Genomic DNA, 13232 nt, shown 5'->3' on the forward strand with positions numbered 1-13232 from the left:
TTTATTATGTTTGTTGTTATATACATAACATTTTAAGTATCAACTGTTGTATAAATGTATAGATAAACACTTGTATAATGTAACACAATAATATTTATTATTTCTTAATATTTTATAGCTAGCCATTCAGAGGATAAAAACAGGTCAAAATAACACAAAAATAAACAAAATAATGAAAAGGTGCCGTGTTTTTAGACGTGTTTATATATTTTTTCATGTAACACAATGCTATTAATTTAACTTATCAAAAAAAGCTATGTATGACAATGTTTTTTATTTAAAATGAGGAAATAAAATATTATCAGAGCCTTTTATAGAATAAATAATAACATTTAAAAACCCATCTGAAACCCATACTGTACCTAATAAATCCAGCAAAATTCTCTATTTCCGATAGCTATATAACAATAAATGCATTTAGCAATGTAGTGTAGTATAGTATAGTAATAGTATTTGCATAAATGATAATTTTATGTATACTAAAATAAAATAACTTAAGATCTGAAATAAAATCTATAAAATTACCTATATTTATTAACGTTTACCTGCATAGAATATATAATGTTACATTTAGGTGATATATATGCAACAAGCTGGATTTAATTTGTTTCAGCAATGAAAAACAAAGAGCTGATATTACGCATTAAAGAAAACCAGAAAACTGCAGGGCGTGAGCTGAGGATTTGGCAACCGATTGACCTGTACATTCCTGCGGATGAAACATGTCAAAGAGCGTAAAAACACACGAGTGTGAAGACGAGGGAATGAAGGAGAGCGTTTTCTTATCCTCGGGCTGGACCTGACATGTATTTATCTTGATTTTACAGTGAGGTACAGTACGATTCTTCACAGAGCCTGACTTAAGGTCAAACATCTGAAGAAATTCCTGCTTTGAGACGATGTTTTCATTGTAATACGTTATGAGAAGAGTCAACAATCGTTTTAGCATATCACGACAGGTTCGTAATCTATATTAAAGTTCAAAACGACATTGAAATACCACACAAATCTTTAAAATGGCTTTGAGAGTTGTAGTGCATCTCCTGTTGAAAAAGGAAATTTGAACAGTTTTATGAAAGCCTCAGTAGCTTACAATACAGACATTAACTGCTACGTGCTGTCGCTAGTCAGATGGGACATTTTATTTACAGAAAAATCATAGTTCGTAAAGGATAATATCAGCAATATTTTTGGAAAAACATTCAAATACATGCTAATATGTTAAAGCAGTTTTTAAAGTAGTCTTTAGCTTAAAATACAGTCATTTTACTATGCTACATGCTATTGCTAGTCAGAGTGGACATTTAATATCAGACAAATCCTAGTTAGTGGAGGATAATATCACCAATATTTTGGAAAAACATTCAAATATATGCTAATATGTTAAAGCAATTTTAATAAGTCTTAGCTATAATACAGTCATTTTACTGTGCTATGTGCTATCGCTAATGAGACGTTTACCATCAAGAATTGGTTAATTTTCATAAGAACTATATTTAGTGTAGAATATCACAAGTTGCCACAGTATATCCTAAAATACATATGTTAAAGTAGCCTAATTGTTCATTTTAAAGTAGTCTATAGCTTATAATACAGCTATTAACTGTGCTACATGCTATCGCTAGTCAGAGAGTGATGGAACACTTTATTTACAGAAAAATCATAGTTAGTGCAGGATAATATCAGCCATATTTTTGGCAAAACACTAAAATACATGCTAATATGTTAATGTAGTTTTTAAAGTAGTCTTTAGCTTATAATACAGTCATTTTACTGTGCTACGTGCTATCGCTAGTCAGAAAAGGATGAGAACTTTTCACTCAGGAAACCATTTTATTTAAAAAGTTTTACTTAAATATTTAAAAAGTATACTTAAGTATTTAAATCGAAAAGTATACTTAGTGTAAGATTTTACAAGATGGTATTGCATTATATATCCTAAAACAGATGCTAATATGTTAAAGTAGTAATATTTTTAAAGTGGGCGTAGAGCCATTAATTGTGTTATGTCCTATTGCTAGACAGAGACAGATGGGATATTTTATTTACAAAAAACAGTGGAGGATAATAGCATCAATATTAATGAAAAAACACTAAAATACATGCTAATATGTTAAAGTAGTCTTTAAAGTAGTCTTTAGCCAATAATACAGTCATTTTACTGTGCTTCCTGCTATCGCTAGTCAGAGTGGACATTTAATATACAGAAAAATCCTAGTTAGTGGAGGATAATATCACCAATATTATAAGAAAAACATTAAAATACATGCTAATATGTTAAAGCAGTTTTTGAATAAATCTTTAGCTAATAATACAGTCATTTTACTGCGCTATGTGCTATTGCTAGTGAGACATTTACCGTCAGGAAACTGTTAATTTTTATAAGAAAATATATTTAGTGTAGAATATCACAAGTTGCCACAGTATATTCTAAAATACATATGTTAAAGTAGCCTAATTGTTCATTTTAAAGTAGTCTATAGCTTACAATACAGCCATTAACTGTGCTACGTGCTATCGCTAGTCAGAGAGTGATGGAACACTTTATTTACAGAAAAATCATAGTTAGTGCAGGATAAGATCAGCAATATTTTTGGAAAAACACAAAAATACATGCGAATATGTTAAAGTATTTTTTAAAGTAGTCTTTAGCTTATAATACAGTCATTTACTGTGCTACGTGCTATCGCTAGTCAGAAAAGGGTGAGAACTTTTCACTCAGGAAAAAACATTTTATTTAAAAAAAGTATACTTGGTGTAAGATTTTACAAGATGGATTAGGATTATATATTCTAAAACAGATGCTAATATGTTAAAGTAGTTAATATTTTTAAAGTGGGCTTATAATACAGCTATTAACTGTTCTACGTGCTATTGCTAGTCAGAGACAGATGGGATATTTTATTTACAAAAAAAACAGTGGAGGATAATATCACCAATATTTTTTGGAAAAATGCTAAAATGCATGCTAATATGTTAAAGTAGTTACTGCCAGTATTTTTAAAGTGGTCTTTAGTTTATAATACAGTCGTTAACTGTGCTATGTGCTATCGCTATCAGAAACGGGTGAGAGATTTTCACTCGAGAAACCATTTTATTTTAAAAAAGCATTCTTAGTGTAGGATATCACAAACTGGAACATATATATATCCTAAAATGCATGCTAATATGTTAGCCTCCAAATATAAAAAAGATAACTAGGCATTAGCAACTTTAATGGTGACTTAACCTCAGAAACTGAATAAAAGCTATAAATATATTCTTTAGTAAGGACTTGATAAACAATGCTAGTTATTAGCTTTAGCATATTCAGTTGCTCTGATGGGCCACGTTAATTTCAAATCATCAAAACTTTTGCAAACATACTTTTTACTTACTACTTTACTTACTTATTTACTTTGTTTTTTATGTATGTTAGCATACTGACGTTAGCCTAAAAGCTAACACATGAAATGGGCCAAAAGCAACAAAACTTGAAGTTCAAATTTATTGTATTAGCAACTGTAACAGTGATTCTTGACATAACGATCACTGCTACTGATTAGCATTAGCATATATTTATCAAATGCTCTGTTGGGCCACATTAACATCATGTCATCAAAGTTTTTGAAAATATAGTTTTTACTTTTGTATGTTAATGTTTATGTTAGCATATGTATGTTAGCATAGACAAATTAGCCTCAGAGTTAACACACACACAGAATCAATAGAAAGTCAATAGTTTAAAGTTCAACACTTCTAGTATTAGCAATAGTAATATAAGTTGTCTGACTTAGCAAACAGTGCTAGTGATTAGCATACTCACCACATGCTTTTATAGGCTGTGTTAATTTTCATTGTTATTAGTAATTTTGGAAAATAAACTCATTTTAATTGTGCCTATGTCTGTCAAATATTTTGAACATTAATTAAATATAATGTTAGGATCATTTTTGGAAACCTTTTTTTAATTGCGTAAATCACAAATGTTAGCATACAGACGTTAGCCTAAAATCTAGCACATATAATGGGCTAAAAGCCATACAAGTAAAGTAAAATTAGTTGTATTAGCAATCAATCTTGTCATTCAGTGATTTTTGACTTTGGTAAACATAGTTAGCTATTAGCATTAGCATACTCACCGGATCCTCTGACGGGGCACATCTCAGGTATGTGTCCGAGGGCCCAGCAGCGGCCCGTGTCGCAGCAGCACTGCATCTTGGTGTACTGACCAGACAATTCGCTCGCACAGCGGCCGTTCGCCAAAGATGAGAAACACGTCCCGATGCGATGATCTGTACCAAAGATAACCAGAGAAAATTTATGAGTATTTACATTTATTCATTAAGCAGACACTTATATCCAAAGCCATGTACAAGTAAGTATAAAAGAAGCACTTCAAATCACCAGAAAAAGTAACAACACATAGATGTTATAGAAAGACTTGGCTAGTTTAACAAAAGGAACAATTATTGACTAGTTTATAAATCCAAAAATGCAGAATTATCCAATTATCCCAATTAATTGCGCTTCATCCTCCAAACACCACAAACGCTATTCTTGTGAACACCATTTCACTAAACAGGAGGTCAAGTCCACGTGCGCCCTTTTCACACGTCCCAGACAGGAAGTTAAGTTATGATGTGGGAGCCTGAGAAGTGTACTGGAGAAACGGCTAACACACTGGTTCAGGAATGAAGTTTTGAGATGGGACGTTCCAGGCGCGGACTGGCCATCTGGCAGACCAGTCAGTTTCCTGCTGGACCGACGTACTTTTTGGGCCGGGCTGATCATCTTCTCATGATCTGACTGGGCTTAGGGGGCTTCCACACAGGTTATGCATCTTGTTGATATACACTGTGAAACATCAGCTACGCTAATTATTTTCTTATTCTCCATTTCCACCTGGGATACTCTTCCCGAGGCCCTCAGACTATGCAGAGTCACTGATTCGATCCAAGACCAACGACGAGATGATCCCAAGGTTTCCATATCCTGGACCAGGCCGAATACTGAGCAGCTACTGTGATGGTCATGGAGGAGTGGAGAACATGAGACTGATTCCTGTGACGCTCCAGAGACAGACGAGTCTTCGCTGAGGCCAGCTTCCAGCCTCCGCCACTGAGACTGCAGCTCTGCACAAGACGTTTGGCCAGCGGAGAAATTAAAATGGTCGTGCCCACTGAGCCTGGTTTCTCTCAAGGTTTTTTTTCTTCACTTCCGCCATTAGTGAAGTTTTTTTTCCCCTCTCCGCTGTCGCCTCTGGCTTGCATGGTTCGGGATCTGTAGAGCTGCGCATCATTGGATTTGCCCTTCAATATTTGGACTCTCAGTAGTGATTATTAAACCACACTGAACTGAGCTTAAACACTACAAACTGAACTACACTGTTCCTATTTACTGTGACCTTTTATGTGAAGCTGCTTTGACACGATCTACATTGTATAAGCGCTATACAAATAAAGGTGAATTGAATTGAATTGATCTGATTGGCCCATAAAACACTAAGCAGACTGTCGTTTTTTCTGCCTAATTAATTGACGATGCTGTGATCTGTGACGCTATGAAAGTAAGATGTTTCTTTTTCGGACGGACCGGCCCATGTGACATAATCTGCAGCCCATTGGTTCTTTTCTTTATTTACATTGGGCTGACCCAATCACAAAATTCCATTTTTGGCTCTGTATGTGCAACGTCGGTGGAATAGTGGAAAGTCTCGCCTGTTTCTCACCCCACGCGCGCATGTGGAGAGCAGAAGCAGCGAGCAGGCGTTTGCACAGATCAATGTATTTCTGTCTATTTGATCTAGTTACCTACCTGTCTGTATAAATATACCATACACAAATACCATATACAAAAATACACCAAAGCACGTCGCAACTTCCTTCTATGCTGTTTCCTTAACCTGCAAGTCTTTATTTTACAAATTATATAGATAAAAACTGTATGCACACACAAGATGGACGTCCAGTGTGGATTATAATTTAATATAAGAATAAATTTAAATTAAGTTTTTGATTTGTCAACTCTCATTATTTCCTAAATATGGCTTTTGGGCTTTTATAGAATGGAAGTTGGTGAAGATATTCAAGGGCGTGCAGATGGGGAGCATTTTGATTGAATGTAGTGGGCCGCTCTGTCCCAAAATGCCGGGGCCGATTTATTATTATTTTTTTTTGGCCCAGTCCAGCCCTGGACGTTTCACTCCGTGAAGGTCAACGAGGGAGAATAGTGTATATACGCTCACTACAGCGACATTAGTGTGTGTGTGAAGCACGTGAAAGTCGATTAACTCGGCTAATGAGTCGGCGATCTGCTATAAATCAAGTCCATGTGGAGAAATCTTGGCCAATTACATCGGACGCAAGAAACGCTTCGTCTGGAGGTTCCAGGCGCACACTCCCGAACTGCAACCCCTTGGGATTGACCCGGCGGGAGGCTTTCGCAAGCGTGCTGATGGGAACGCTGGCTTCAATTGCAACCAGACCTTCTCTCGGGCCTCAAAGTGAGATTTTTTGTGTTCGCGCGGGGCCCAACAATGCATTAGTGCTGATTAGCATCAGGATAAATGACTCCCTGTGGGCCTGGTCCTGTGCAACACAAAGCAGCAACCAGGGGGCAAACACAAAGATAACACTAAACCTTGTTTTGCCTTTGGTTTCCAGCCTAAAACAATGTCTAAATAGCTAGCAACTTGTTTGGAACAACATGTACTTAAATGTGCTGTGTGTAAGCTTGTGACTCTACTACAGCATAAAAACACCATAATATGTTTGCGGATGTTTAAGAAACAACTATATATACTTGTTTATCTGAAAAGGAATGCTAATCGCCTTTGAAATTGCGTGCTTCGTGAAAAGTCTGTCTTTGTTTTGGACTCTATGACCAGCCCACTGCCAGTTTACCCAGTTATATTTCAGCACTCTGGGTTGCTTTTGTGGAAATATTGTGTTTTTCATTTTAGTCTTGAAGGCTGCCTCAGTGTATGTGGGCGGAGCCAAAAATGCGACAGAATGCAGATTCAGATTTATTCAAATCCACACGAGGGGGTTTTAATTAGCAAGTAATACAAATATTGCGAACGTAAACATTAGCTGAGCAGCTTACAGTGTAAAGCTCGATCGTCAGGCACGATTGCTCCTGCTGGTGTCGTAAATCTGGCAATCTGCGTGTGCGAGGGGTCGGGTGAATAAAAACCTTTCCAATGTTTTGAATTTGGACTGCAATACCTGGTTCTACATTAATTCTGATACACTGGAATATAGATTTTACATTTTTAATCACTCTCTGTTTAGATCAGTGCATTCCAAAATGTTTCTTGTCCACCCTAAAACTTTATAAAACACTTATAAAGAATAATTGATGGCTGTGAATGTAACCTATTTTAAAAGATTTTGAATCCAAGACCCCCCACCACGAAGTGTGTGTGTGTGTATGTATGTGTATATATATATTAGTAAACACAAGTACATCTTATTGAACTTAATTTATTTTCACCACCAATTATCATAGTAGAACAGTTTCTCAAGCAGTTTGTGATGCATTTTGGTAACTGAAGATGAACCCTTGGTCTAATGCGCCACCTGGCATTCTCAAAGACTTATATTTAGTCATTATTTGGGTAGCACACATATTCTGAATGCTTTCGGCAGAATTCAAATGAGCTATTTTAATCTAGATTAATTCCAAGATTACAGTGAGATTAATCTAGATTTTAAAAAAATATCTATGACCACCTATTATATATATATATCTTAAAAACTTCAAATTTAATTTTTGACCAAAATAATTATGATTTTGTCCATAATCCAGGAGCCCTAGAATAATAAGTATATCCCGTAAAACCAGTCTCAAAACCAGTCTCAAACCCAGTAAAACCAGGGTCAAACACAAAAATAGCCAATCCTTCTGTGGCTTCAGACCGAAAGCAGTGTCTAAATAGCAAGTTAGTTCTTGACTTTGATTTTGACTTGATTTTTAGGTGTAACATAGAAGAACATGCACTTATGAATTGCTCCCAGATATATTAAAATGGTCAATTTTGGTTTCTTGTCAACTTGTTGAAGACTCTTCCATGGTATTAGGCTACATAAGCCATTGGGCCTCAAACTAGAGGCTTTATTTTGTATGTCAAAATACACATGGATTGCTAATTTTCTCCACCATGAATGGGATCCATAGGCATAGCAAGTATTTGTCTTAATTTGTATTTGTCACACTGGGGAAAAACAAACTGAGTCCAGGGGGCTCCTTGATTGGTTTCCTACCAAAAACAATGTCTAAATAGCAAGTTCTTGACTAATAGCTTGCACCGCCTTTGTTGACATTGCATTTACACTGTCACACAAGACAGAAATTAATCTAATTAGTATTGGCAGAATTTAAAAGATTTTGTTATAAAGATTGCTGTGTTGTTAAATTTGTTTATTTTTTTGGAGCCAAAACTCTTCAGTGGTGCAACTTTTTGGGAATAACATGGACTGATGAATTGCTCACAGTAATATTAATAGGGTCAACTGTGTTTTCGTGGCAACTTTTGAACATGAGATACGATTTATGACAATTTAATACAAATTAAGAGTTTAAAATGATTTTAATGCGTCCCGGATGAGCCCCCACTTATTTTAACATGTTTTGGTGTTTTGACATAATTGGGGGCTCGTCCGGGATGTATTAAAATGATTTAAAACTCTTAATTTTGTCCAGCATCATAGTTTTCTTGCATTTTGGTCTCTTGTGAGTATTTTTGACATTCACCTACAAAACCCACTGAAACTAGAGTTATTTTGTACGTCAACATAGACGCATGTGGTTCTACACTGCCTGGATCTATATGCACAGTATAAATATTGGCCACAATAAACATAAACCCGCACAGGTTTTTGGAAACATTCGAAGGCCGCGTCAACATGTCATACAGGGTCGATATCTCACATTTCTATATTGGCACCTGGGGACCCATAGGATCAGGGGTTACCAGAGACATATGGGGCGGTAGATTGAGAAACTCAAGACGGCGTGTGTAAAAACGCACATAGAGAGAGAAGCGGACAGTGAAAAGACAAAGACACTGCCAGAGTCAACAGCATCTCTGCCTCACTGTACTGGAATGCTAGCAGGAGGAAATAACATCCATGTGACCGTTTTCACCGTCGTCCTTTGACAACCGATCGCCCTGAGAGCACGGTTTCACCAAAACCCAAACGAAACCAACCATATTTATCTGTAGCAAGGTTATTTTAGTGAACAAAAACAAAAACTATTGGTCAAAAAACATTTTCTGATAAGATTTCACAACTACAACTTAATATAGCAGCACCGCACGCAATGGATAATAGTATTGGATCTCATTTGACCACTATAAAATGCTGGGTTACACACAATTCCTTCATGTTGTCCCAACACAAATTAATTAAGGTAACTTAATTGTTTTTTACAAATTTAAGTAGATTGAACATAAAACAACTGTTGCCCCTCCCCCTAAAAACCTCAAGAATTGTGTTTATTTAGCTAATTTTTTTTATTATTCTTTAGGGGTGTTCACCTTTATTGACAGGACAGTGAAGATTTACAGACAGGAAAGTGTGAGGAGCAGAGATAGGGGAAGGATCGGCAAAGGACCTCGTGCCGGGAATCATACTCGGGTCGCCGCAAGCACCTGGGTGCTATATGTCGACGCACTAACCACTAGGCTATTGGCGCCGACTATTGAATTTGCACAAATTTATGCGTGAAATATATGTTCGGACGTTGTTACGAATAAACCGCGATTCTTCAAAAAGCTTATACTAAAATTTATTCTGAATGTATGATGAAATTCAAGAACAACTTACACTTACGTACAAATACAAAAAACATTTCGTTATTAATTGCATTCCAATAAAATGTGTACGCAACTCGTATTTCTTATGTTGTGGGTACCAAATGTCCTCACAAGTATAGCAATACCAGTAAAATATTTGTGTGTTTATGTGTGCACCTTGTATTTCACACATTACAAGGACCAAATGTTCTCACAAGTATAGGAATACTAGTTAAATGTGTGTGCGCGCACACCTTGTATTCCTTGGGTTGTGGAGACCAAATGCCCTCACAAGTGTAGCAATACCAGTAAAATAAGTGTGTGTGTGCGTGTGTACGTGTACCTTGTGTCCCTCTTATTATGCAGCCCAAATGTCTCCACAAGTATAGCAATACCAGTAAAATGTGTGTGAGTGTACTTTACATTGTGGGGACCAAAAACCAGCAAAATGTGTGTGTACACCTTGTATTCCACACATTACAGGGACCAAATGTCTCCACAAGTATAGCAATACCAGTAAAATGTGTGTGTGTGTGTGTGTGTGTGTGTGTGTGTGTGTGTGTGTGTGTGTGTGTGTGTGTGTGTGTGTGTGTGTGTGTGTGTATACACCTTGTATTCCTTACATTGTGGTGACCAAATGTCATATATCAAGTATAGCAATATCAGTAGTGTGTGTGTGTGTATGCATGTGCACCTTGCATTCTTTACTTTGTAAGGACCAAAAACCAGTAGAATGTGTGTGTGTGTGTGTGTGTGTGTGTGTGCGTGTGTGTGTGTGTGTGTGTGTGTGTGTGTGTGTGTATACACCTTGTATTCCTTACATTGTGGTGACCAAATGTCATATATCAAGTATAGCAATATCAGTAGTGTGTGTGTGTATGCATGTGCACCTTGCATTCTTTACTTTGTAAGGACCAAAAACCAGTAGAATGTGTGTGTGCACCTTGTATTCCTTACGTTGTGTGGACCAAATGTCCTCACATATAGCAACACTAGTAAAGAGAGTGTGTGTGTGTGTGTATCCCTTGTATTCCACATGTTACGAGGACCAAATGTTGCTATTACAAGTATAGCAATACCAGTAAAGAGTGTGTATGTGTGTGTACAGTGTATTCCACACGTGTGCGCATCTTGTATTCCTTGCATTATGGGGACCGAATGGCTCCACAAGCATAGAAATCCCCTTAAAATGTGTGTGGACACCTTGTATTCTTCACATTGTGGGGACCAAATGTATCCAAGTATAGCCATCCCAGTAAAATGTGTGTGTGTGTGTGTGTGTGTAAACCTTGTAGTCCATACATTGTGGGGACCAAATGTCTCCACAAGGATAGCAAAACCAATCAAATCTGTGCATCTCTGTGTGTTCATCTTATGTTCCTTACATTGTGGGGACCAAATGTCCTCAATACCAGTAAATTTTGACCTTGTAGGGACATTTTTGGTCCCCATCAGGAAAACGGCTCATAAATGGCACAAAATGAAGTAGGTTGAAAATGGAAAACTGCAGATTGTTTCTTATGAGGGTTGGTTTAGAGGTGGGGGGAGGGGAGAACATACAGTCTGTACAGTAGAAACAGCATTACATCTATGGGAAGAGCCTATAAAGATGTGTGTGACAGCGTCTCACCAACACATCTGGAGCCATCGGTGCTGGTGATGTATCCTCGTGGACAGGTGCACACGTAGCTGCCGGCGGTGTTTGTACACTCTCCACCGTCACACACTCCGGATATGGTTGAACATTCATCGATGTCTGAAACACCAGCAGAAATGATGCATTACTTGCACTGCAAACACCACTAATATGAATATTTCTCAGAAGTTTAACCAGTTATGCATCAAAACGGGGGTTGCTTTATGGAGAAACACTTCTGAAGCACTTTTACTCAGTTTGAGAGACTCGAGCGATGTCATTTGTGGTTTCTCTTTTCTTGAATGGATTGAGATTGACGTAACGCAACAACGAACGCAAACTCAACAGATGGTGAAGCGATCGGTTGGGTTTTATTGCATGTCGATCTCATATTTATACACACGTGCAATTATATTTATTTAGTATAATTATATGTGGAGGTTGTGTGTTCGGGGTTTGTCGCTTGAGCATGAGGCGGGATGTGGGAAGAGCATGGCGAATGATTGTGTGTGTGGAAAGTGGGATCTGCTGAAAAACCTCTGCAAAACAAACCCGCTCGTCAGACTTTACTCAGGGCAGACGTCAAGCTAAAAGCCTCCACAAATGACTGCTGGAGTGTGTGTTCATGCTTTGCTTTAGGATATCATTTATATTGTTTTATTTATTTATTTATATATATATATATATATAATAGATATGTTTTGCATAGTAGATGCGATCGTTTTTATGTTTTTAACGCAACGAAACTAGTAAGTTCTTTTGATAGTATAAAAAAACTTGATGTAATATCATGATGCTCTTCTAACTTCTAAGTTAACTAATAAGTAATTATTAAATATCTTTAAGTTCTTCAGAAATCAAAGGAGGTTTTTAATTAACTTTGAGCTCCTTCTGTATTTTTATGAGCTTGTAAATCTTACGACTGAAGAAACAGAAGTTTTTGGTGTGACATAAAAATACAAGAACCCTTTAAAGCTCATATAATACCATTAAAACTTGACATTCTTTGTTGTAGAGGAAGCTTTAATGCAGTTAGCTCAATGTTTACCTTCCCTAACCACAGAAGAACTTAATAATGTCTGAATGAACAGGCCTTGAAAGTTTTTATAACTTCATTAAAAAACCATAGTAGTTTTTACTTATTTTACAAATATTGTTTTGTTCCAGCCAAACTAAAACCAATAAGGCTTTCTCCAGAAGAAAAACATGAGGACATGCTGTGAAAAATGTCCTTCCTCCATTAAACGTCACTTAATGGAGTGATCATTTTAGTTTTATCCTCAACTGTAAGTGCAAACCTTTATTTATAGAACCACTGGGAAAAAAATCTGTTAATTTTACGATAAATAAATGGCAGCTGGGGTTGTTTGGAATTTTACCGTTAAAATACGGTAGCAGCATAAAATGTATATATTTTTTACATGAATCATAAATAACAGTATTTAATTCATTTATAGTCACCAATGTTTAGAACTACTTAAATCTACACAATGTTATGCTAAACGCCATTCATGCTAACGGATACAGTTACGGTAATGAAATAAACATTTTTTATAGACATTAGATGTAATGTATAACTCTAACGTACAAAATTCATGCTTAAAAAAAAACGCTAAAACAAACAATAGTTATGACACAAAAGCATGAAAATGCAGGGAACTCTGGGAAAGGGAATTTACGGTTATTCACTATACTCTACCTGACAAAAGTCTTGCCATCTATTTAGGAACAACAAATAATAACTTGACTTCTAGTTGATCGTTTGGTATCAGAAATGGTTTATATGAAAGGCAAAGGCCTATAGATTACGCTTAT

General features: G+C 36.4%; 1 protein-coding gene across 1 annotated transcript in view; it reads right to left on the reverse strand.

Annotated features, from left to right (window-relative positions):
• The window catches only part of fbn2b (fibrillin 2b), a 131500-nt gene that overhangs the window by 54951 nt on the left and 63317 nt on the right, over window positions 1–13232 (reverse strand). The window contains exons 9-10 of the mRNA XM_056448347.1: window positions 11412–11537; window positions 4122–4274 (exon numbers count right to left, since the gene is read on the reverse strand). Of these exons, the coding sequence (XP_056304322.1) occupies window positions 4122–4274; window positions 11412–11537 (279 nt within the window). The remainder of the gene's footprint in view (window positions 1–4121; window positions 4275–11411; window positions 11538–13232) is intronic.

The sequence above is a fragment of the Danio aesculapii genome, chromosome 22 (genome assembly GCF_903798145.1).
Source record: "Danio aesculapii chromosome 22, fDanAes4.1, whole genome shotgun sequence".
Lineage (NCBI taxonomy): Eukaryota > Metazoa > Chordata > Actinopteri > Cypriniformes > Danionidae > Danio > Danio aesculapii.